The following is a 24,600-nucleotide window of genomic DNA, read 5'->3' as shown; positions in this document are numbered from 1 at the left end:
GCGGATCCACCGCCTGGGCTGTGCCCAGGCTCTGGCCTAAAAAAAATATTTTTTCTTTGGCCCAGATCATATTTTGAGAAAAAAAAGAAAAAGAAAAAGGGCAAAATTGAGAGAGACAGAGTGAGGCGTGGGTGAGGTGAGAGCCTGGAATTGAGAGAGGCAGAGAATGAGGCGTGGTGAGGGTGAGGGACAGGAATTGAGAGAGGTGAGTGAGACGCGTGAATTGAAAGGGGGAAAAGTGAGAGGCAGAGACAAAGACATTAACAACCACCAGCTTCTTGCAATCACGGTTTCAACCACCAACGTTTCCGGTTGCAGCCGCTACCGTGCCTTTGTCAAGTTGCATCTCTGCCGGTCGTGATTAACAATTGCACAAAAGGAGAGAAAAACAGGGAACTTTCAAAGATGATAAGATAAAAAGTAGGTGGCAGGGATAAAGTTTGGTTTTGGCTTCAGTGGGACAGTTGAAAACTGAACCACGGTGATACAGTTTAAAATTCACCATCTGATATATTATATTAAATTCAACGGTTAAGATTAAAGATATCAAATTACTAGAATATCCTTGTCCCCCAAACCCTCATTCTTTGCTGAATCAGTTGAACCACCAAGCACCAAAGCCGCCACATACCAAAACTTCCAGTGAAGAGTTAAGCTCTAACCAAAGAGAAAAACAAGAACAACTTAGAGTTCAGAAAACCATAGATTCTTGTTGGAAGAACAAAACAACAACACGATGGGGCTTAGATTGAACCGTCTGAATCCTATTTACATAACATGCATTACAAGGTTATCAATATCATCCTCTTCGAAATTCCTCCCCCTGTTATGGAATCAGTGAATTTCTTTCCATTGGAACCCCGTTTCGTTTCCTCTGGTTTCGCCTTACATCGTTGAGGTCGCTTGAGAGAAGAGTTGATCTTCCAGATCTATCGGTTCCGGTGCTTCCTGCTGGTGGCGGAGACAGATCTCCTCCTCCTCCGTCATTCTCAACCTCACAAAGCAGCGCCACGCTCAGCTGCTCCTCCTCCTCTCCTCGCCGGAGACGACGTTCTTCACCGCCAACGTGACTCAATTTATGAAATAACACACAATTCAGAATTTTCAAAATGAATACTTTTTTATAAATAAAAATCAATCAATCCCCTTTTATGAATTGTTCCTTCTAGCTGCCACTTGTTGTTTCTGATTCTGATGATTGCATTGCATTTTCTGTGTTATTGGTATCTGGGTGCTACAACCTGGTCTTTGTGAGGGTGAAGAGGTTGCAACTGTGGATTTGAGTTTGAAGGAGCTATGTGTGGGGGAACAGTGCCAGAGCCCAGAGAAGAGTGAAGCAGATGAGGATAGTATTGTCAAAAAAAAATAAGTTAAGGGCATTACTGACATTACAATAAAAATTTTCTAGTGTACCACCGTGAGTTAGTTTTTAACTGACCCACGGAAGACATCGTCATAAAGTTTAGAAGAAAAAGTAAAATAAAAAAAAAGGAACATCAGTGTCATTCAATTGTTCAAGGCTTGTGGCTCGGTGTCAAGAAAAAGGGTAAAAACACGTGGCTCACATCTCATGATATCTATATTTTGTTTTTCTCTTGAAACTGTGATAATTAAATGGCAATTGTGCATTGACTTTTTTTTTTTGAGAACAAATAGTATAAATATTATTGATAGAAAAAAGCATATGGGAACATCCCTCCCATAGTAGGCGAAACATACAATAAGAGCTGCAAAACACCAGCTAAAAGCCACAGGGACAGCCTCATCAAAACCTCTCAAGGGAAAACCCAGTGGGAAAAAAACCCAAGAGAGGAAAAAGAGTACTAGACCAAGGGCCTGCTGCAAGAAGAGAACATAGCCCTTAAACAGGAAAAACGGTTTCAACACCCAACACCAGCCTAGCTCACAATGCATAGGATACTAAGTACAAGAAAGCTGGTAGAGAAAGGAAATATCACAATACAGAATTAAAGGGATTGCCTAAAGTACAAAAGATCAGAAGAAAATTCAGCGCCTCTTTTGGCTAATCTGTCAGCTTCAACATTAGCTTCTCTGAAAATATGGTTCACTTTCAGGCATTTTACTTCCACCAACCAGAGATCAATTTGGTTTAGAACATTTCTTAATTTCCAAGGTCTATTATTCCTGTTGTTCACCCATCCTACAGCAAAAGAGGAGTCGCTTTCAATAATTAGAAATCTGATTTGTCTCACAGAGCATAAGTGCAAAACTTCATGGATAGCCCAAACTTCTGCTTCAAATGCATATCCCTCCCCCAGATTTTTTGAAAAGAATCCCAGGATTTCATTCTCACTATTTCGCAGGATGACCCCAATCCCACACCGTCCCGGGGACCCTTTAGCTGACCCGTCCACATTTGCTTTAATTATACCCACCTCCGGAGGAGCCCAACAAGCAACACGCATCCTCTTATGTTTTGGAGAGAATTTGATATGAACAAAGTTTCTATCAAGTTGATCAATACTATATGCATTCTGGTGTAACAGATCATGACTCCACCAACCAATGCGCAATAAATGTGAGTCCCATACCTCTGAGCTGCTAAATTTTTTTTGATTGAAGCATGAATTATTTCTTTCAATCCAAATTGACCATAAGAGCGCAAATGGGGACAGCTTCCATAAGATTTCCTCAGACATATGTGGGAGATTATCCCATTCCAGAAACAGTTCAGTTAAAGAAGATGGCATGACCCAAAGAAACCCCTCACGAGAAATAATCTCACACCATAAGGACCAGATTTGAATACAATGTAAGAATAAATGAGAACATGATTCACAAACCTGGTTGCATATAACACAAAAATTTGCTCCATTGAGTTCAATCCCTCTGCGCAGAAGATTGGCCTTTGTTGCAATTCTGTTTTTCCTACCCTGCCACACGAACAGAGAGACCTTAGGAGGAAGGATTTTTGATATTACTTTTGGAGCATGACAATTTACTTGATAATGAGATTGGCCTTGAACCCAATTACAGATATCCTTAACTGAGAAAACCCCATTCTGATTGAGGCACCAAACTAGTGCATCTTTTTTATCAGGAGCAGGAATGATCCCATTTATCATAGGAAAAACATTAATTAAATGGTAATCATGCATTTTGTTTCCTTTGTAATTATTCCATGGGTTGAAATACCCATTTACTAGAAATAATACCCGTGCGTTTATTTACACTATTTTTTTAATATAGTATAAAAATTATTACAGTGAATTAAATTTCTTTTGTATTAGTATTAAATTAATTTTAAATACTTTGGTTGAAATATACTTTATTGATTTAGGTTCTCTGTTTTTAGATTTATTATTGTGGTTTCAATTGCAGAGGTGCTGATTTATCATATATCCGGTTGTAAACATTGATACTCAATTATTGTCCCCATATGTTATTCTATTTTTCAATCATAACTAATCTTTAAAAACCAATTTAATAAGTTGAAAAATTCTTAAGTGAATTTAAAATATTTTAAATCAAGTAATAAGGTTTTAATATAAGTTATAATAACATATTTTTTTATACTTTTTTATCAACAATAAAATAATTTTAACTTTTTTTTGAACTTGAAATAATTTTAACTTAAAAATTATAATAAGTTATAATTTTAGTATCGTAAAATATTATTCAGTAAATTTAAATTTATTCAACTTTTGTTATAATTATTTTTCTCTGTTATGCTTCCTCAAGTTATTTTTACTTCTAGATAATAGATCAAAAATCATATTAATTTTTTTTTCAAATAATATACACATTCGATACAGTAATAATAATATCTTATAGAGACATTTTTTTTAATTTTCAACTATTTTTTCGATATTAATTATTAATAAATATTTTTTTATAAGTAATAAATAGTAATAAGTTTTATTTTTTATTTTTTTTTAAATTTCTCAACTTATGATTAATAACTAATAAGATTTATAATTATTATTAACAATAATGTAAAGAATATAAACAAATTAACAATCTATTATTGTCATTAATGTAAGGTAGTCAATTTATATTATTATTATTTTTTAAAAATTCACCTCAAGTTGTAATGAATAATTAAAATTTAAATATTTCATTTTAAATAAGAGAAATTGAAAAGTTTTAAATTTTAATATTTACTTTTTAATATGAGAAATTGAAAAGTTTAAAAATTAATAATTAATGTAATGAATAATAAAGTTGATGTAGTTTTTATTTTAGTTTTCAATTTTTTTATTTAATTTTTTTAATTCAAAATAAATTTACTATTTTTTATGTGTTTAATGTTATTTTTTCAAGTCTATTTTACATATGTATATAGATATATATATATATATAGAATTTTTTTATTTTAAAAGTATTTTATCTAAATTAATTATTAATAAATATTATTTTGTTTTTAATTTTGATTTTTTAAATTTGTTAAATGCAAAGCTCAAGTCAATTTTAAGTCTATGAATGTTGTTATTTAATATAAGTAGTTGAATAGTTTTTTATAATACAAATTTTTTTAGTTTTTAATTTATTAAATTATTTATTTTTTAATGTATTTAATATAAAAGTATCTGAGCTTTTATGATTTAATGCATTTATTGCATGCAAAAAAACACAAGTGTGCTTTACATATATATATAGATTCAAATATATAACTTTTTAATGTGATAAAACTCTATTGGATATCACTATGCATTTATTGCATGCAAAAAACACAAATGTTGATTAACTTTTACGAATGGTTGGATTAGTATAGGTGAATATAGGGAGGGAACTGTTATGGACCACATTTACTTTTCTTTTCAAGTTCGATGTTGATTCCTTCATAATTTTGGTGTGTATTTGAATGAAAAAGTTGTGTTCCCTGAATTGAAGAAGGCATGAGACATTATACCTTCGACACCACAACTTTTAATATTAGCTAACTGGACAATTATGGAATCAAATTATAATGTAGTGACTTGGAATGTAAGATTATCAGCGACATATAGCTTCAAATATCCACAGAATCTAAATGATTCACTTCCCACATAAAATCTAAATTATCTTCTTCTTTCGTAGTTTTAATTTCATTTTGATTCTTTGTTTGATTGAATGGATTTTGGTTCTTTCTCGGAGATTCAATGTGACCTCGGATCATTGATTTTCGAAATGGGATTGGTTTGGTGTGTCTATGACAGTGGTTTGATGTGTAAATGACTCTTTTGTGGTGCATATGCCAGTTGTGGTTGTGGTCCTGTTTTGGCTTCCATGAACCTTCCTCTTCTTCTATATAAGCCAAATTTTGATATTCTGCACTCTCCTATCATGTTCTCAATCAATCTTATATATGCCAAGTGTCATAATAATTATCTTTTTGTATGAAGACAGTGGTTAAACAGTTATTTTCAATGTATATGCACTCTTCTTGCAAGAAGACAAAGGTTTGGTGTGTGTATAAGACTCTTTGTGGTGCTTGATAGAGGGTATCTATTTATCAAATTGGAGCTGTAGGGTGCTCACCAGTTCTTATTCGATTCAGTTTCCCTGTCTATTTTTTGTTTTCTCTGCATTGCCCTGTCTTTCTAAGTCAAGTATGTGTGAGAGGTACATGTATTTCACAGAAAAAACACAGTGCCAAGATTGATTTCCATGTCCAATTAATGGTCCTCTAATTGAGCTTGTGCTGTGTTAATCCTATTAGGAGCATGTGTTGTGGTAGAGATACTTGGAAACAGTCTGATGCCTATCTAGAAGGTTGAATGTAGGCTAAACTAGCAACAGTCCGATACCTATTTAATTCTAACATTAAAGAAGTTGATGCATATAGTTAAAAATGTAATCGTCTTTACCGCCTTTCTCAATCTATTTTCCTTTTTTGATCATAGAGGTTGTAACTAAAAAAAATCAAGGCCATAGCACCATTCCTGTTTTCTTTTATTTGTGTTACATATTTCCTAGCAAATCTTGCTTTCATAGTTAGGATGCTTTTTAAGGCCATAGCAAATCTCTACTATTTAACTCTTTCTATTTTCTCTTTGATCATGCATGCATTGTAATTTTTAAATTAGGATGAAGTTGAAGTGGTTTTAGTTATAATTTGACTATTTGAGTTAGTTGTAGTATTAAGGACTAATGTTGTTTCAATTCAAAGAATTGACAAATTGATGTGTGTTTAAGTTGGGACAAAATCTATATGATCAGACACCATGTGGACATGCATTTCATGGGACCTGCATCTGAACATGTTAGGCTGTTAGTCTCATAATGTTATAGTAGTAAGCAAAATGAAGTTTTTTCTATTGATATATACTAACAATGGGTGAAAATTGATCAGCAGGTACCTTCTGAGTCATCTATATTTTCTTATTTATATGAGGAGCAAACAGAAATGGCATAAGCACAATAGAGAATGGGTCCTGCATCCTAACATGTTAGGCTGTTAGCCTCATAATGTTATAGTAGTAAGCAAAATGAAGTTTTTCTATTGATATATACTAACAATGGGTGAAAATTGATCTGTCGGAGCTGAGAAATCTCAGTTCCTTTCTCATTTTCTTATATTCCTTATTTTGCTTTCATCTTCTGTAAGTAATTTTAAAAACGAACACGTACTAAGGTATCAATGGTTATTGATTTATGTTTTTTTATTGATAGTACAAACTCTGCCAATTGTTTATCATAAAAGCTTGCCCTTAGTGTTGGTTGTTGTGGAACACTGTCAAGTCTTTTCATGATCTTAAAAGAGCTTCAAATATTCATGGATGTTAATTAGTTACTTATTTACTTGATTTGTTTAATGTTCATACCATTATGTGTTAATCATGTATTCTTTATGAGCTTCTTCTAAGATAACTTCTGATGATGACACCGCTTTAAGTGGGTGGAGTTGTATTAGGTGCGGGTTACAAGTTGTGTGGACACCAGCACAATTTCAGAATGATTTTTCTTCAAGTGGTAGAATACCAAATCTCTATATCCTTAAGTGTTTCTTTCATTGGAAGCTAACTTTTGGCTCTAGATGGCTCTAGATGGTGCTTATTGGGATTATGGTCATGTTGGGTAAATGATCATGGCATCACCACATATACCACGCGCTTCATGATTTCCTTAAAAAAAAATTTACACATACTTGCTTAATCATTATGAAGGTTTTCCCCTTTTTTCTGTCTTTTACCTTTATTCTTTTGGCTCTGATATGTATGGTTGTGCTTGAACATGTGCTAACTTTGACTAACACCTTGGAAGTATTGTTTTTTTATAAAGGTTTTACACTTTCACTTCTTCTATGTCCTTTTTGATATTTTAACTCAAGCCATAACCGCATCATTTTCTTTCCCAAAGGATTTTATTGTTGTTGGCATTGCTAGAAGTAGAACTTTTCCCAAAGATTTTCCTCAGGATATTGAATATGACAACTGTCTTGCACTCCAACTTGAGTGGTCAAGTTTGAATTTGGGCACACCTGCTTCAAGCATTCAACCAACTAAATTGAAGCTTTCTCTACCATTAAGGAAAGAGTCATATTTGTTTCTTATTGTTGACTACTATTTTCCCCTAATGAGCTAGCTATATGTCAGTGTTGTTATTGAGGTTTTCATAACCCTACTTCTTCTGTCATGTGTATTCTTTTTGTTATGCTCCTGTGCCTATGTTAGTTGCTTCTCATATTAATTCTAAATTTGGTTTTTGTTTAGTTTGTGAATTATTATTTGTTGGCTCACTGCATCTCCTTTTGCGTTCCTTTCTGTTTTTCTTTCTATTTTGGTTTCATTACAGATAATTGTTGAGTTAATTTTCTTTATATGACCAATTTTGGTGCTTAAATTTGTAGGATATTTCTTGCTGCTTCAGGTATAAGATATTGACACTTGCTCATGTAATTTTATCTTCGAATATTTACTATATATTATCTCATCATGTTTCCACTACTATAAACCTTTTGAATTTGTTTAGTTTTCCTCCATAGTATTTATACCTATATCTCGTGTGTAGAATGAATAAGTGAATATATGGGGATCGGACGAGAAGCACGGTAATGAATTCATAGGTGGTTTGGCTAAGGTCTCGGTGCTGCCATGGATACCTCCAATGCTGGAAGAGCACTTCTTGAAGCACATGATCAAGGGAACTATGAAGTGATTGGAGAGGGAGATCGATGAGGATATCAAGAAGATGCTTCTGATTAATTATGTTTTGGAGTTCATATAACTCTACTAAAGATTCAGATACATACTTTCTCAGAGAACTGATGGGTTCCAGCCTTGTGAATTGATAGAATTGAAGCCTAGTACCCATCTATTGGAACATACTATTACATGTTGAATTTCTTATTTTTCAATATTTATTTCACTATTTTTATCTATATTTATTTTACTATTTTTTTAGAAAAGTTATATCCAATATGTGATTAGGGAGGAGTGTAAGAAGGCTTTTGACGTGGACGAATGAGGAGAAAACTGTTGTATATGATGATCAATGTCAAAGCAATATATCAAGACCGAAGTCACAATTGTGGGTTGCAACTTGCAACTGCTAAATAACCAGCTACTTTGTTAAAGTGGCGTTGAACATTATGAAACATTAAAAATTCAATGTAATATCTCTTTATCAACGTGTTATCATTTTCTTCTTACAAATAAAAGATGAATACGACAGTCTTCACATCTTTTTTGTAAATTATTTATTTAATTTTTTTTAAAGGAAAAAAAAAATTTAAGTTAATAATTTAAAAAAAAAATGGATAGTTAAATTGAATCTTCGTGCATCTCAATGAACCAATAAAATTATAAATAAATAAAATATAAAAATTACATTTCACTTATCTTAAATGTGATTGGTCCACCTAGGATATGGATTATTTAACCCAAATTTTTTTAGTGGTCATTTAAACTATATATAATTGAAAAAATTACAAATTATTAATATATAAATTAATTTGTTTATTTTTTTTATAGGCAAATGTTAGTGGTTAGTAATTACAAATGCTCATCCTCAGGGTTCGAACCCTGGACCTCCATCTTCAACCCCTATTTCTACCATACTCATTAACTAGATATAAAACCCGTGCGTTGCACGGGTGTTTTTACAATTTTATCAACATAATATAAAATTTATTATAGTTTAAAAAAAATAAACATCTTTTACTTATAAATTATAATAAAATAAAAATAATTGTGTTAAAACATTTCATTATGAGTATTAGAGTTTTTTTTAAATATTTAATACTATTCAAATTTAATAATTAGCATTATAATAATTTTAAAAATTAAAAAATGAATTTATTAAAACACACAATAAATTATAAAGTGCATTTCAAATATTTTCAATTAATAAGTTTTAATATCACCAAATAAATTATATCAACATTTTCTTATACTTTTTATCAACAATTAATTAACTTTAACTTTTATAATTACAATAAATTATAATTTAAATATTTTAAAATATTATTTAGTAAAATAATTCATTTTTTATTTTATCCTTAATTATTTTTCTCTGTTATACTTCTTTAAGTTGATCGTTTTTACTAATATATAATAGATCAAAATTTATAATTGAATAAATTTCTGAAAAAAATCCACACACGTCATACTTTTTTGACATCCACGTCATACTTAATAATGTTAATTTTAAAAATATTTTTATAAATTATTGCGGCATTTTTTAATTTTAAAACTATTTACTAATTTTTTATTAATAAAATTAATTAATTTTAATTATACATAATGTTTCCATATAAAAATATTATTTAATAAAATTTTATTCTAAATATCATCTTGTGCATACTCTATACACTTTTTAATGTATATAAAAAGATATTCTAAAAGACTTAAATAATTATAATATATTAAATTTTTATGTATGTAAAATTATTTTATAAAATAACACAAAACAACATTATAATAATCTATATTAAACAACACATGTAACTATTAAAAAATAATTATAAGTATATATGTACAAAGAGTATTTAATCATTGACTATTTCTGATATTTCATATATTGATTTTATATAAATTTAATTTTTTTCCCAAGTTGAGGTCAATAATTAATATTTTAACTACATATGTTTAAATTTTTTTATCATATTATATTTAGCTTTTACTTAAATGTATAGGAAATTTTATAATTAATATATAAATAATTATAAAAATGAAGATAAATAACTTTATAAATATATTATTTAATGTTGGTAGTTGAATAGTTTTTGACATTACAATTTATTCAGTTTTAATTTTATTATTTAATATATTTATTGCAAATGAAATTCTTTATTTTTAATGTATTTTAATGTAGAGGTAGGAATTACTTGATGTATTTAATGGAAAAAACTCAAGTCTCCTTTACACACATATATATAGAAGATAGTTTTTTTGAATTTTAAAATTATTTTATGTAAATTATTTGCTAATAAATATTATTTTCTTATTTAATTTAATTTTTAATATTTGTGAAATACAAAACTCAAGGAAATTTTAAGTTTATGAATGTTTTTATTTAATGGTAGTAGTTTATGAATGTTTTTATTTAATGGTAGGAAATTTTAAGTTTATGAATATTTAATGTTTTTACAATATATATTATTTTAATTTTAGTTTTATTATTGTTTAATATATTTATTACAAAGTTTTTTATTTTTTTGGTTGCTTTTAATACACACTTGAGTTTTTCTTATGTATTTAATGCAAAAACTCAAGTGTGCTTTACATATATATATAGATTTGTTTATCTTAATAAATTAAAGAATTAATTGTATTAAATTGTAAAATCGCTCGTCCGTGCATCGCACGGAAACGGGCAACTATCCTAGTTTAGAAAACTGGTGTGTTTTTGAGAAAAAGCAGCGCATGTAAGGCCACAGTCAGAAAACCGTGGCCTAAAGTCATGAAAGGCCACGGTTCCTACCACGGTTATGGAACCGTAGCCTATACCTTCTTCACATTCACACTAATATCCACTTTCTTCAAAAAATTCGTATAAATTATTTCCACTAATGAAAAATGAATTTTTATATGTGTTTATAATTTCATATGAGTTTATTATATTTTTTATAGATATTTATTTTAAATAACAAAAGTAAATATGAGCTTTTCATATATTAAATGTTTAAAATAAATATCATGAATTTAATATATTTATTTTTTTATTTATAAATATTTAAATAAAGACTCATATTTAAATAAAGAGCCAATATTTAAATCTCGTGAGTTTATTATATTTTAAACATTTAAATAAATAAAAAGCTCATATTTATTTTTGTTATTTAAAATAAATATCTATAAAAAATATAAATAAATATAATATACCCATATGAAATTATAAAAACATATAAAAATTTATTTCTTATAAGTGAAAATTATTGATACAAATTTTTTTTGGAGAAAGTGAAATTTTTTGGGAATGTGAAGAAGTTATAGGCAACGGTTCTTAAACCGTGGCTAGAACCGGTGTTTAGGCCACATGTTCAGAACCGTTGCATTTTCTGTCTTTAGGCCACGGTTTATAATGGTGGCCATGCTTCCGTGGCTTTTTTCTCAAAAACACACCAGTTTTGTAAATAAGATTTTTTTTACCCTTTTTTGGTAAATAATTTTTTTTTTCACATTATTCATATTTTTTTTCACAAAAGTAAGTAGGATAAAAACAACAATAATTAGTGAAAATAATGATGAATTAATAATATTTTTATGTTTTTATGTGAAATCACAATAGTAATTATGAGAAATATAATACTAATATTAGTTTGTTTGAAGCTATTAATGGTTTTAAATTTACAATTTGAAATTATTAGATGATATTAACTTGTATTATTATTATTTTTAAATAATATTAATATATTTCGAGTCAAACGGTTCAACCAGTGACCCAGTGGTCAGACCAGTGACCCATTGACCCAGTGCCCTGACCGAGTCGATCACCGGGCTGAGTTTAATAACACTGCTCTCAACCATGTTTAATTAAGAATCATATCACTATCTTCTATTTTAAATCAAATCTGATTTGATTTCCCATGCGATATTTATAAGAAACGAAAGATACATTATGTGGCTCACTGTGAATGAAACAGAAACGCAGTTTTTCCCAAACTCCAATTTCTTATCACTCAAGAAATCTTCTCAGAATCAGAAAATCATCTCCAGCGGCTTTTTGGATTGGAAAATCTCAAAATACCAACAAGTCCTGAATTCGAATCTCGAATAAGGCCGATATCAAACCAAGACTCAGAGAGGTCAGATATGGGAACATTCCAATCAATCAGAAATCAAACAGACGTTGCCCTCAGTATTGCATAACTTTTGTTCACTACAAAATATTCTGAGGACAAGAACGTGGTGTTTTCGCCATTGTCGATCCACACGGTGCTTAGCATCATCGCGGCCGGTTCAGACGGCCAAACACACAATCAACTTCTCACCTTCCTCCGGTGCGAATCCACTGATTATCTCAACTCCTTAGCCTCTAACCTTGCCTCCAATGTGCTAAGCGATTCTGCTCCGGACGACGGCGGCTGTCGTCCCTGTTTCAGGACAACAGCAGCCGTCATCCAGGTTTCAGCGAGGGCGAGGGCGAGGGCGAGGGCGAGGCTGAAGGCCCTAGCGTCTGTTTGGCCAACGGTGTGTGGGTTGAACAATCCTTTTCTCTTCACCATTCCTTCAAACAACTGTTGAACACTGCTTACAAGGCCACTCTGGCCTCTGTTGATCTTAAAAACAAGGTGACTAAAATACATACATTTTCTATGTGCTTTATAATTTTGATTTTGCATTCTCAATTAGAGATTCGTTGTTATTCTGGCATGATTGATTTCAAATTTGATGATGTTTTAAAGGCTGATGAAATGATCAAAGAAGTTAATTTGTGGGCTGAAGAAAAGACAAAGGGGCTTATCAAAGACATTCTTTTACCTGGGTCACTTAACAGCTCAACAAGGCTCGTTTTTGCATATTCACTGTACTTCAAAGCTGCATGGCAAGAAAGACTCGTTTGGTGAATCAAGTACAAAAGACGGTGATTTTCACATTCTTAATGGAACATCAGTCAACGTTCCCTTCATGACAGACAAGGGGGACCGGCATATTTGTGTTTGCGATGGTTTCAAAGTCCTCCGATTTGATTACTAGTCGGGTCAAGATACGCGTAAATTCTCCATGTATATTTTCCTTCCGGATGCAAATGATGGGCTGTCAGCTTTGGTTGAGCATTTGGCTTCTGAATCTGGGTTCTTAGAACACCATCTTCCTAATCAAAAAGTGGAAGTAGGAGACTTCAGGATTCCAAAATTCAAGTTTTCTTTCGGAGTCGACCTTACTGATGTACTGAAAGAGATGGGGCTGGTTTTGCCTTTCTCTCCTTACGATGCAGATTTGACAAAAATGGTGGACCCTCTTATGTGTCAAGAAAACTTATATGTTTCCCGCATAAAACACAGATCTTTCATTTCAATGAATGAAAAAGGCACTGAAGCTGCAACAGTTACTTATTCAGACGAAATGGGGTTTTCCTTGGGTTGTATGTATCCAAAAACAGAGGTAGATTTTGTAGCTGACCACCCTTTCTTATTCCTTATTAGAGAAAGATTGTCTAGAACAGTGTTCTTTGTTGGACAGGTGCTCGATCCTCTTCATGAATGAAACAGCACCAACGTCCACGCCGAAGAATAAGAGAATCATTAGTGATATCAATATCTAATATTGTTTCAAAACATTGGGCCTGTTTGATTGTGTTTTCAATTTTTTTGTTTTCAAAATTGTTTTGCAAAATAATTTTTAAAAACTATTTTTTAGAACAATAGGAAAAGAAAACTTGTATGGCAATTAGATTTTGAAAACTGTTTTAGAAATGGAAAAAAAAACATGTTTGATAAATTTGTTCCAAAAACATGTTTCAGAAACAAAAAATAGAAAACTTGTTTGGATAAAATTTCATCTATGCAAACCTCTCCGAGAGTGTTTCAGCTCTATTATAAGACTTTTTCATATACTTTTATTTATTAATGAAAAAATATTCGTGAAAAAAATTGTTAACGAACATAAAGAATTAGAAAGAAACCATAAACCTTAAAAATCAGTATAATAACATATATAAAATATCATCAATGTATAATAATTGGGGTTATGGAGTTCCTAGGGGAGACCATCAAGAGCAGATTGGAGTTATAGAACAGCATGGTTTTATTGGCAGCATTGCATTCCAAATGCTATTTCTACGTGTTCCAGGAACTGTTATGCAGGTCGTCTACTGAGAATTGTTTTAAATTATTATCAGCTTTATGAATTGGATTACTTTAAATTAGATAAATTCTTAATGCACTTGAACTTGGAATCCCCCAAGGTCATGCTATCATCTTCGTGCCTATAATGTAGGGCCTAGACAAGTGCTAATCATCTTCTAATTGCCACAAGCATGTCAACAAGCATCCCACGCCACTTTGCATATTTCAGAACTCTTGTACCTAATTCTAATTCTAATTGTGAAGGTCACGAACTACATGTTTGGCACATTATTCTTATAACTGTTAAACAACAATGACAAAGATGAATACTAATTTTAAAAAGCTCATGGTTTTTTTGTTCTTTACCATGTTCTTAAAATATTCCTCTTTTCAGAAATATGTAAACTTCATAACAGAACCCTCAATACACCCAGTAGTAAAGGGTTAGCACAAAATTGACTCATTCACTACCTTTCCAGGAGTCTACCTCAGTACACCACACCTTTCAATTGCAGCAACAAAACCCAAACCAGCAAATTGAAAATCAGAACCCAAAAGAATGAAGAGCAAAGTAAAAAAAGAAAACGAAAAAAAAATCTCACTCAATTCAACAGAAACGAAAACGAAAACGAAAACGAATCAGAAAGAAGAGTAAAGCCAAAAACAAGGGTGAAAATAATTTCTCAGTCAATTTAAAGAAACGAAAACGATTTGAATTCACCATCATGTTAACTTCACCGAATCAATAATAAGAGAAGAAGAGGAGCAGATCATTGACAAGAGAGGGAAAAGAAGAAGAGGACCAGATCATTGGCAAGAGAGGGGAAAGAAAAAGAGGAGCATATCATTGGCAAGAGAGTTCAAGCCGCAACCCACAATCCCACACTGAGAAGAAGCAGCGTTCTGAACTTTTGCAGAATGATACACGGCTGAGAAATAAACCCTATTTTTCTAGTTGGTGATAATTACGACCGTGCCATTAATGAGAGATACAAAAAACAACCTATTCTCCGTGTTTTCTATGATTCTGGAACAAAAATTCATAACTAGAAAACAAAAACAATTTTTTTCTGTTCTGATTTTTCTGTTTTAAAAACAAAAAAAATAGAAAACAACTTTTAAAATAATTGCTAGAAAACAACTTTATCAAACAAGTTTTTTTGTTTTTAAATTTTATAAAATAGAAAACTGTTTTTAAAAACAGAAATCAAACAGGCCCATTGTTATTCTTCTTTATTTGTTACACTATTTTGAATGGATTTTATCATTGGATTATTGTTACTGATTCACCCACTGCACTGCACTCTGCAGTAAAACAGTAACAGTGGAAAGAATTCAACATAGATCATATCAAAATTTATATTTTGAATTCAATATAATTAATTAATGTGTAGATGATGGAACAAAGATGATTCTAGCAGTGTGACTACAACTTGTATATATGTATGTTGATTAATGTGCAGTTTTGATCTGATTTGATGGTAATTAACCAATGACAGATGTAGGGGTTTATATAACTTGATTTTCAATCTTCCAATCTATATATATAGCCTTTGAATTTCAATTGATTTCTGTTATTTTCTCACACTGGTCGGTAAGTATGACTTGATTATATAAAAGACAATTTAGAGAAAAACTAAAAGGTATCAGAATGTTGAATATTTTCATACTTAGGAGTTCTCAATGACTTTATTCATTAACAAAAAATAAAGTGGATTGGCAAATGTGCACAATATGCAACTACGGTCTCCATCATTTCACTGAGTCTTTGTTTCTGATAGTAGTATGGGTTGGTGACCGTTGACAACAGCGGTGTCGCCCCCAAGTTCCGGCGAGCTTTTTTTTATCTATTCTTGTTTTGAGAATCATGAATGAAATTATCAGCCGAAAGGTAACACAATAGAATGTCTTACAACCGAACTCAAACTAGACCATGATGGTGTTAGTCGTTTCAAGGAGTGGCTGGCCAAGCAGGAAGCTAATTAGAGCAGAATTTTGGAAGATTGTTTTAAAATGGTAACACAATAGAATGTCTTACAACCAAACTCAAACTTAGACTATGTAGTATGTACAATAGTTCTCATTCTCAACATTCTCCTTTTTTCAATTTTTACACTCCACATCATCTTCTCTCTCTATCATCTAATAATTCAACACTCATTCAACTTTTACTTATTAGTTATTACAATGTTTTTATTTAATAAAATTCAACACCCTACCCCACCACTTTTATTCCATATTCTTATTTTCTTTTATATTTTTGCTTTTATGATTATATATTAATAATAATTATCTATTGAAATTAAATTAAAATAATTAAGAATTAATTTTTTTCTTATTTAATAATTTATTTGAATTTTTTTTAATTTTATATTCTTACAAGCAATAAAGACGAGATATATGGATAATCATTATTAAAACAAGTAAAATTACAAAAAAACTTAAAATGCAATTCGTGATGTACATTTGAATCACACATCAAAGATCTAGCACGCACATGATTCGCAAATAAAGGTAGCACCTTGGTCGAAAATGACTCCGGTGTACTAGACCCACTTGCCTCAATTGATCATAATCTGTCCAATGTTGAGCATATGTATCTCGTTCATCCTCAACAGTCATATTATGCAGTATGATACATGACCTCATGATGAGAACCAAATCGGCTATTTTGCAAATAACTTATCTGGTTCACTTTGAGGAAGTCTAATTGATTTGACGAAAGTCAGATAAGAAGGGTAGATATCGTCAACAAGATAGTATGACATATTATACGAACGTTGATTCACAAAGAAGTTCACTCTTGGAGTATTTTCCTGTTCAACATCATCGAACACGGGTGAACTGTCTAGAACGTTTATATCATTCAATGTGCCTGGACATCCAAAAAAGGCATGCTAAAATCCATAAATCATAAGTTGCAACTGCTTCAAGAATAATAGTGGTGATTCCCTTATCTCCCCGAGTAAATTGACATTCCCATGCTGTAGGAAAATTTTTCCATTCCCAGTGCATGCAATCAATACTCTCAAACATCCTCAGGAACCCCCGCATTTCACTAACATGCAGTATTCTTTGCAGGTCTTCTTGAGTTGGGGCTCTGAGATACACTTACTCATACAATTGTATGATTCCTTTACATAATCTACGCAAGCACTCCAATGTTGTAGTACCTCCTATTTTGATGTATTCATCGACCGCATCGGCCGCCACACCATATGCTAACATTCGCATGGCTGTGGTACATTTTGCTTGGGTGAAGTAGTTGTCACTGCTAGATAGGTCCCCAACGATCCGAAAGAACACATGTTTCCGCATCGGGAATCGCCGACAAAACATTCCATCGTCATATGTAGGTTGATCTGTAAAGTAGTCATCAATCAGTCTTTGGTTTGCCGCTGCATGATCTATATAGAGATATTTTCTCTTGACACGAGGTGTGTATCCTTCCTCTATTTGGTTTCGTTGCTCCCTGAACCGGTTGACGATATACCTCTCTTCAATTTCAGACTGCCTTTTGTAAGCTTTGATATCAAAAGGAAATTCTAAAGGATCCATTGATATTTTGCTAGTAATATGAAATTTTTGGTATTGGTACAACAATAGAATAATGCGCCCCATTTAAAAAAAAAGAAGTTGAGTTAGTGAAATTGATGGACTCAAAACAAATAATGCAATGTAGTTAAATTATAGATAAGGATAGAAATCAGATTGAGTGGTTGAAATGGACGGACTCCAAACAAATAATGCAATGTTGTTAAATAGTAGATAAGGCACAGAGTGTCAAAATACAAACAATGACTTGACAACATTTAATTTCCATACAACTCGCGACCTAACTTTTTTAACAGCTCTTTGCTCCGTTCATCGAGATGCTCCTTTGAACTTAGCTTCATAAACATCTTCATCTTCTTAGCCTCAGTACTTTCTTTCAACAATTGGTTAGCCTCCTCTTACCTGATGACTATTTTGTCCAATCGTCCAACTCTTTCTCCTTATATTGTTTAAATTCATTCCACTCTTCATTGACCGATTCCAAGGTTACGCCCCTTGCTTTTCTTTTTACACTTATTTTTAGCTGCATCCTTCCCAATTGGGCGAACACTAGATCCTACAGAGTTGGAATCACTTGCATCATTCTCGTGGGCTCTCTTAAATCCACTACTTCCAGAGCTAGTATTTCCTCCTGCTTGACTACAATAACGTGGTTGATCACGGGCAACGAGCCATTCTGACATTAAACTGAAATGTCTACTCTTATGACTTGAATATAATTCATGCGCTTTTGCCAATACATCATTCTCCAACCACCCACTTTGTTGCATACACTTAGCGTTATCATAAGCGTCAATTCATTTATTAAGTATTTTGTTGATGTAGTTGTAATGATTTCTGCACGCAACTCCATCATGGGGAGGATCAATTGAGCAATGCTCATTACAGTAATCATCAATTTTACCTCAATATGCCTCATTTTTTTGGTTTCTCTCAACAACACTGCATGTTCCATATTTAATCCACCCACTGATTAGAACCAAATTTTGATCAGTGGTCCACTTGAGGCTTTTCCGGCGAGTAGGAGTTGAATCCTTTGCATTTGGAGTGGCTTCATGACGACCGCTCATGCCACCAAGAGTCATTTGTGTAGAAAATTTATCAAATCTAACATTCGAAACATTTTCATTTCTCATTGGATTATCACGGGGAGGATCAAATGAGCAATGCTCATTACAGTAATCATCAATTATACCCCAGTATGCCTCACTTTTTTGGTTTCTCCCAACAACACTGTCTATTCCATATATATTTAATCCACCCATTAATTATAACCAAATTTTGATCAGTGGTCCAGTTAGGGCTTTTCCGGCGAGTACGAGTTGAATCCTTTGCATTTGGAGTGGCTTCATGACGACCGCGCTCATGCCACCAAGAACCATTTGTGTAGAAAATTCAGGAAATTCATCAAGTCCAACATTCGGAACATTTTCATTTCCCATTGGAGTAGAAGAATATTAAGGGGGTGCTTGAGATGAATAAGATGATTGATCCATAATATGGACTATAATTTGGATTAGATGACGACATGATGAAATTTGGAGAAAAACCATAATTTAGTATATTTTGGGGACCTCGTTGGTTAGAAGATTCATTTTGAATTCTATAGTTGTTGGGATTTGGGTAGTTGAATAAAGGGTAATTAGTAAAATTTTGGGTGTTAAAAGGGTTATTGTTGGGATCTATTTCACTAAAAAGATGTTTAGAGATACAAATAAGAGTTTATTGGAGGCTAAATAGAAAAACTAGAGGGGAAAATGTCGTTTTTTTTCTGTGTCCAAATAATTGACCCCAAATAATTAGGATGAGATAAAAATCTGAAAATCACAGCAACGAATAAGATTTTGCCAAGTTTTTTAAGTGGCCCTCACTCCCTCCTCATTCAACGGGTTTAATTTTTTCAACCTCGAACAATCCACCTCACTTTCAACACCCCCTTCAACACTCCATTACAACACTTCAACTATTTAATATTTTTTTCAACAAGCCCATTATAAGTAGTCTTAAGCTAACTTATGTCTAAACCTCTCAACCATGTTTAACTAAGAGCTTTTTTAAGTATGTCAAGAACTTGTATTGAGAACATGTTCACTTCCTTGAATAATTGTTGGAGTTTAGCCAAATCTCATCTTTTATTTGAACTACCCAGCTTAAGTGGTACAAACTTGATTTTCCTTAAGTAAAATCTTGAATTCAAGTCTTGTGTATGAAAAAAAATATTACTGAGAGAGCTAGCCGACCAGATTGAAAATGTTGTTGACTTAAAACAAATTATCCCGCAGACAATACATATGCTCAAAGAGAAAAATTACATATACAACATAAAATAAACTTTGAATCCCAAGAGAGAGTATTAGAAAGATATTACCAAAAGAGAGAGTTTGAATTAATTTGCTTGGTGAAAGAGAAGGTAGGAGTGGGAGAAAAAAATAGTGGTCCAACCACTTTTTCTAGTCTTCCATAATTGAAGAGATGAGTGAGAAAAAAGTTACTTATTATCTAAGAACATGTTTGGTTTAGTATTTGTGACGTCCAAAATCCAGTGTGGGTCATTAAATTTTGATCAGCAACAATTTGAGTTTGTGTGTTGACATACATGTATGTGTACACTGTGACATATATCGTAACACGTGTTTAGAAAAGTTTAATGAGTGTTCATTTTATTTTGAAACTCTTCCTTGATATTACATCTATTATTTTTCGTTTATAATTTTAATAATAAAAGTGATTAATTTTATTCTATCTAAATAATATTTATTTTTTAAAATTTACATACTTTTACACATCCTTCTTAAGCACAAATTTATTATTTCAACGGTAAACCAAACAGAACAGTGAACCAGAAAATTCAATCTGATAAATTGTGAAATTGTACCCAAAAAAAGATAAATTGTGAACGAGAGATTATTCTGATATTGATTGGACACAAGCCTTTTGAACAAATCACGCTCAAAGCAAAACAGCAAATAAACAATGCTTTACCGGTATCTACATGAATGGAATATTGGAACTTTTTCTTTCATGATTCTAGCAGTGATTATGGGAGTGTCTCTTTATTGTCATTCACTTTTAGAAGAGTGGTTGGACAAAACTAAGCGGGGTTTAATGTTTCTAACCTCTTAATAAGATGTCCAAAATGTTTTTGCACGATGTTTTGCCCGTCTATGTACTTGCAATCAAACAGTATTTTCTTTACAACTTCCCAACAAAAGGTTGTTGTCGATTTCCGCTCCCGATGTGAAGACTGTGTCGGTGGACGAGGCATGTCTTAGTCTGTGGTGGAGATCCGAGCTGAACCCACCTAGGACTTTTGGTAACTGGATCAAAGAGTGATTTCTTTGAAAATTTGATTGCAGGGTTTTGTTAATTTGTTTGTTGTTTTGATTTCTACATCTAAAATCAGACAGGAATGTTTTAGCATTATTCACACATAACTACAAAGTGTCTTTGCAATAGCTCAGTGGCAGAAGACAGAACACAAACTGTTGAAGGATGGATGACACTTGTCCAAGTTCTTGATTCTCTATGGGCATCATCATCTCAAAGAGTGGTCCAGTGTAGCATTTAAGCACCTCTGGGATCAAAATGTAAGAAACGCAATTCTGGCATTCAACTAACGACAGCAATTCATTTGTAGAAATGTTGATCACGACAATACACATAAGAAAGAGATAGAAAACAGCGATGCTTTGAATCCTAATTCGGATGACTATAACCCTCAAACAAAAAACTCATGATGCTCCATAAAGGAATCTCAGGAAGCACAATGTGTTGTATGGTGGTTGCTCACCTCATTCATAAGATTGGCGGTTCAAAACTTTGGCCATAAGAATGAAATATATTTATGATCAGTCATTTACCACTTAATACAAGCACTCACAGCAGATGATTAGTCACGTCTTTAAACCCTAAACAATCATGATGCTAAAGATAGAAATCTCTGAAATCACGAGGTGCGGCGTTGTTGTTGTGCACCTATTCATTAGGGTCCACAGTTCGAATCTCATCTATGAGAATTGAACACATTTCATAATCAATCATTTACCGCATAGTGTGAGGAGTAGAGTATTAGTCACTATTATCGGCGGTGAATACTTGTCTAAAAAAAATAGAAATCTCTAAATTCTCCACTAATGATTGTTGTGCATAGTACTCCAAAAAAAAGTTTTATATAATTATAAAATGATGATTTAAAATGATTATATTCATACCATCGAAACTAAACTAAACCAAACTAAACTAACATGAAAAGTAATTAAAAATGGTGAAGGTGAGTAATTGGTTTTGGAGTTTTTCTACTGTCCACTGATGACTGAAGAGAATAATAATAAGCAGAAATTTAATTAGACTTTATAGTACTGATCAAGACAGAGAGAAGTGATAATTCACAATTTCACAATCATCTCTGAGATTCGATTCTGAGAAGAGAGGAAAAAGGAGTTTCTACCGTATTGTTAAGGTTGTTCACACACTCACTCATGCCTTCACACAGTAACCAGACTCCTGAAAAAGCTCTTAGATGTTGTTTTGAAAAGGGCTTCTCGAGAAAAGGGTATGCACTTTTCTCTCTAAAGATTCCACTTTTCTGATCTCTTTACCTTTTCCTTTCGTCCTTTTACTGTCCCTCGGGGTTCCTCAACTCTGCTAATAATAATAAAACAATTTTCCAAGCTTTCACCTCCTTCCATTTCAATTCCAATGGAAAATTCCTCAACTTTCTCTCTTTCCAAAAGGAACAGTGATCTCTCTTTACCTGCAACATAACTCTCATCCTTTGCAAAAAGAATGAGAATGTTTCACTACATCTCAAGCATCCAAGTATGACACTCTTTAAAGTTCTTCACCTTTCTTGTTATCTCGCTCCTTAGAACCTTCAAGTGAGTAAGATATTTATTTGTCTGTAACATCCCCCACAACAAAGTAAGTATGTTTTCTTCTTCATTCTGCATTATGATTGTTCTGTTTTTCATGCTATGAAGCAGGAAGCAATTAACTTTAATTTTGTTGAAATCTTCTTCACATTTTGAGATTGACAGAGTTACACATTCCCAAAGGTCAAAATGTCATCAATGCCAATGTATCATCAACGGCGACAAGAACAACAACCTCAAGGCACGGTGACACAGCAATACTACAATGATGCTGCTTCACAACATGGCTCTGTTGGTCCTGTTATTGGAGTTCTCATAGCAATCATTGTGTTGGGCATTATTGCTGTTATGATTGGAAGGCTTTGCTCAGGGAGAAGAATCATGGGGCATGGAGAATTTGATATAGAAAGCTGGGCAGAGAGGAAATGCTCCACTTGTATTGATGGCAGAGTGAACCTGTCAGTGCCAAGGGCCAATGAACCCAGCACCTCACTTCCTGCAACACCAATCCACACTAGTGAAGAAAACAAGCAAGCAGAGCCAGAGCCAGAGCCAGAGCCATCTTCATCTCAGAACTCACCACCACCCAATAGTTGATTATTGGTGTGTGGGTGGGTTCTTCAAACAAAATCATAACTCATTTCAATATTTTGTCATCCTCTTATTTGTTAACTTTTTAAAACACCTATTGAATCACCCTTGTCAAGTTATCAAAGTTGAGTTTCACCTCAAGAGGGTTTGTTTGGTTCACAATTTTAGTTGAAAATAATTAAATCTTGGTGTTAAAATTAACTATTTTTTTAATGTAACTTCTGTTCGGATATTTTTTTGTTAGGTAACTTGAGTTTAGATTTTCGTTACGTACATTCACTTAAAAGCACTTTCATTTCAACTTATTGTGAGATATGAATTTTCTTTAAAAAGTATTTTTTGTCAAATAGTTTAAAGTACTTTTAAGCATTATTAATCCGTGGAAATCAATTCACACACTTACATGATAGCTATACACTCAAGAACAAATTATAAAAACCAGAGTTAAATATGATTTTGGTATCGGTAAAATGAGTGAATTTTGATTTTGGTATGTCATTAAAGTACAACCAAAAAATAGTCTTACGCTAGAGAAATAGCTCAGTTTTAGTCCTTGCATGAGTCGAATCTGCGACCACTTTGTCATGTGGTATGCTAATGCTTATGTGGTATGCTCATGTATTTGATGAATATGATGTGGCATTTTAAATAAAATTTAATTTTATGTAATTAATAATTAAGTAAAATTAAAATTGTTAATTAAAATAAAAAAATAACAAAAAACATAATAAGCTCTAATTACAAATTCTTAATCTTAATTTTAATCTCAATACCCTAATACCTAATCTCAACCTAGCATTACCTCCTTCAAACTCGTCTTCTTCATTAAAACTTCATTAACAAACCTAGCGTAAGCCCTTCTCTTACCCCATCCATTCTCTCTTTCCACTACAAAGAATCGACTCGAGGGAAAAGAAGATCTTAGAGCTTAAGGATGAGGTTCTAGAACTCACGGTCGAAGGCTTGGTTCGTGTTGAGGGAGAAGCAACTCATGATTGCCATTGTTAATGGAAGGTAAAAGGATATGTTTTCTTGGTTGGGGTTTATGAGTTAGGGTTTTCAAGCTTGTGTGTCGAGGTTGCTATAAATGGGATTTGGACAGGGTTGTGAGGGACTTTGAAAAGGACAGATTAGGTAGCTTGGTTCCGTTGGAACTTCGTTTAATGGGTTGAGTTAGGGTTGGGTTTTGAGTTTGTGGTGGTTTTTTAGTTTCAGGCTTTACGAGCATGGCTTGGAGGAGCGATGGTCGAGTTTCTTAGGTATTCTGGTTCAAGGAAGGCTTGATCTTGGCCAAGGGGTGGAGATGGTTTGCTTTCTAAGTTTTGGCTGAGGAAAAACGTGGGTATGGTGTTGCTTGGAGGAAAGATGTGTGAGGTGGAGGCTCTGATGAGGGAGATCGCAACTTGGGTC

The 24,600-nt window shown here is 32.6% G+C and overlaps 2 protein-coding genes and 2 pseudogenes across 3 annotated transcripts; 2 read left to right on the top strand and 2 right to left on the bottom strand.

Moving 5' to 3' along the window:
- The first annotated feature begins 12,757 nt into the window (after window positions 1-12,757).
- LOC130748396 (serpin-ZX-like) lies at window positions 12,758-13,592 on the top strand (annotated as a pseudogene).
- A 3,247-nt stretch (window positions 13,593-16,839) lies between these two features.
- Window positions 16,840-17,731, bottom strand: LOC130748388 (uncharacterized). The gene is made up of 2 exons (XM_057601612.1): window positions 17,347-17,731; window positions 16,840-17,048 (listed from the first exon to the last, which is right to left on the bottom strand). The coding sequence occupies exons 1-2, from the start codon at window positions 17,729-17,731 to the stop codon at window positions 16,840-16,842; spliced, it is 594 nt and encodes a 197-aa protein (XP_057457595.1).
- A 254-nt stretch (window positions 17,732-17,985) lies between these two features.
- Window positions 17,986-19,110, bottom strand: LOC130748377 (uncharacterized; annotated as a pseudogene).
- Window positions 19,111-22,118: 3,008 nt separating this feature from the next.
- LOC130732120 (uncharacterized) lies at window positions 22,119-23,420 on the top strand. 2 transcript variants are annotated; one of them, XM_057584233.1, is made up of 2 exons: window positions 22,119-22,648; window positions 22,765-23,420. In XM_057584233.1, exon 2 carries the CDS (start codon window positions 22,789-22,791, stop codon window positions 23,194-23,196), a length of 408 nt encoding a protein of 135 aa, XP_057440216.1. In that variant the 5' UTR covers window positions 22,119-22,648; window positions 22,765-22,788; the 3' UTR covers window positions 23,197-23,420. The 2 variants fall into 2 exon arrangements, with proteins under 2 accessions (XP_057440216.1, XP_057440215.1); XM_057584232.1 differs by having other exon boundaries at window positions 22,120-22,648; window positions 22,757-23,420.
- Window positions 23,421-24,600: the final 1,180 nt, after the last annotated feature.

Source organism: Lotus japonicus, chromosome 1 (genome assembly GCF_012489685.1).
Source record: "Lotus japonicus ecotype B-129 chromosome 1, LjGifu_v1.2".
Lineage (NCBI taxonomy): Eukaryota > Viridiplantae > Streptophyta > Magnoliopsida > Fabales > Fabaceae > Lotus > Lotus japonicus.
The sequence above is the reverse complement of the archived record's forward strand: the minus strand, read 5'-3'. Positions and strand labels throughout refer to the sequence as shown.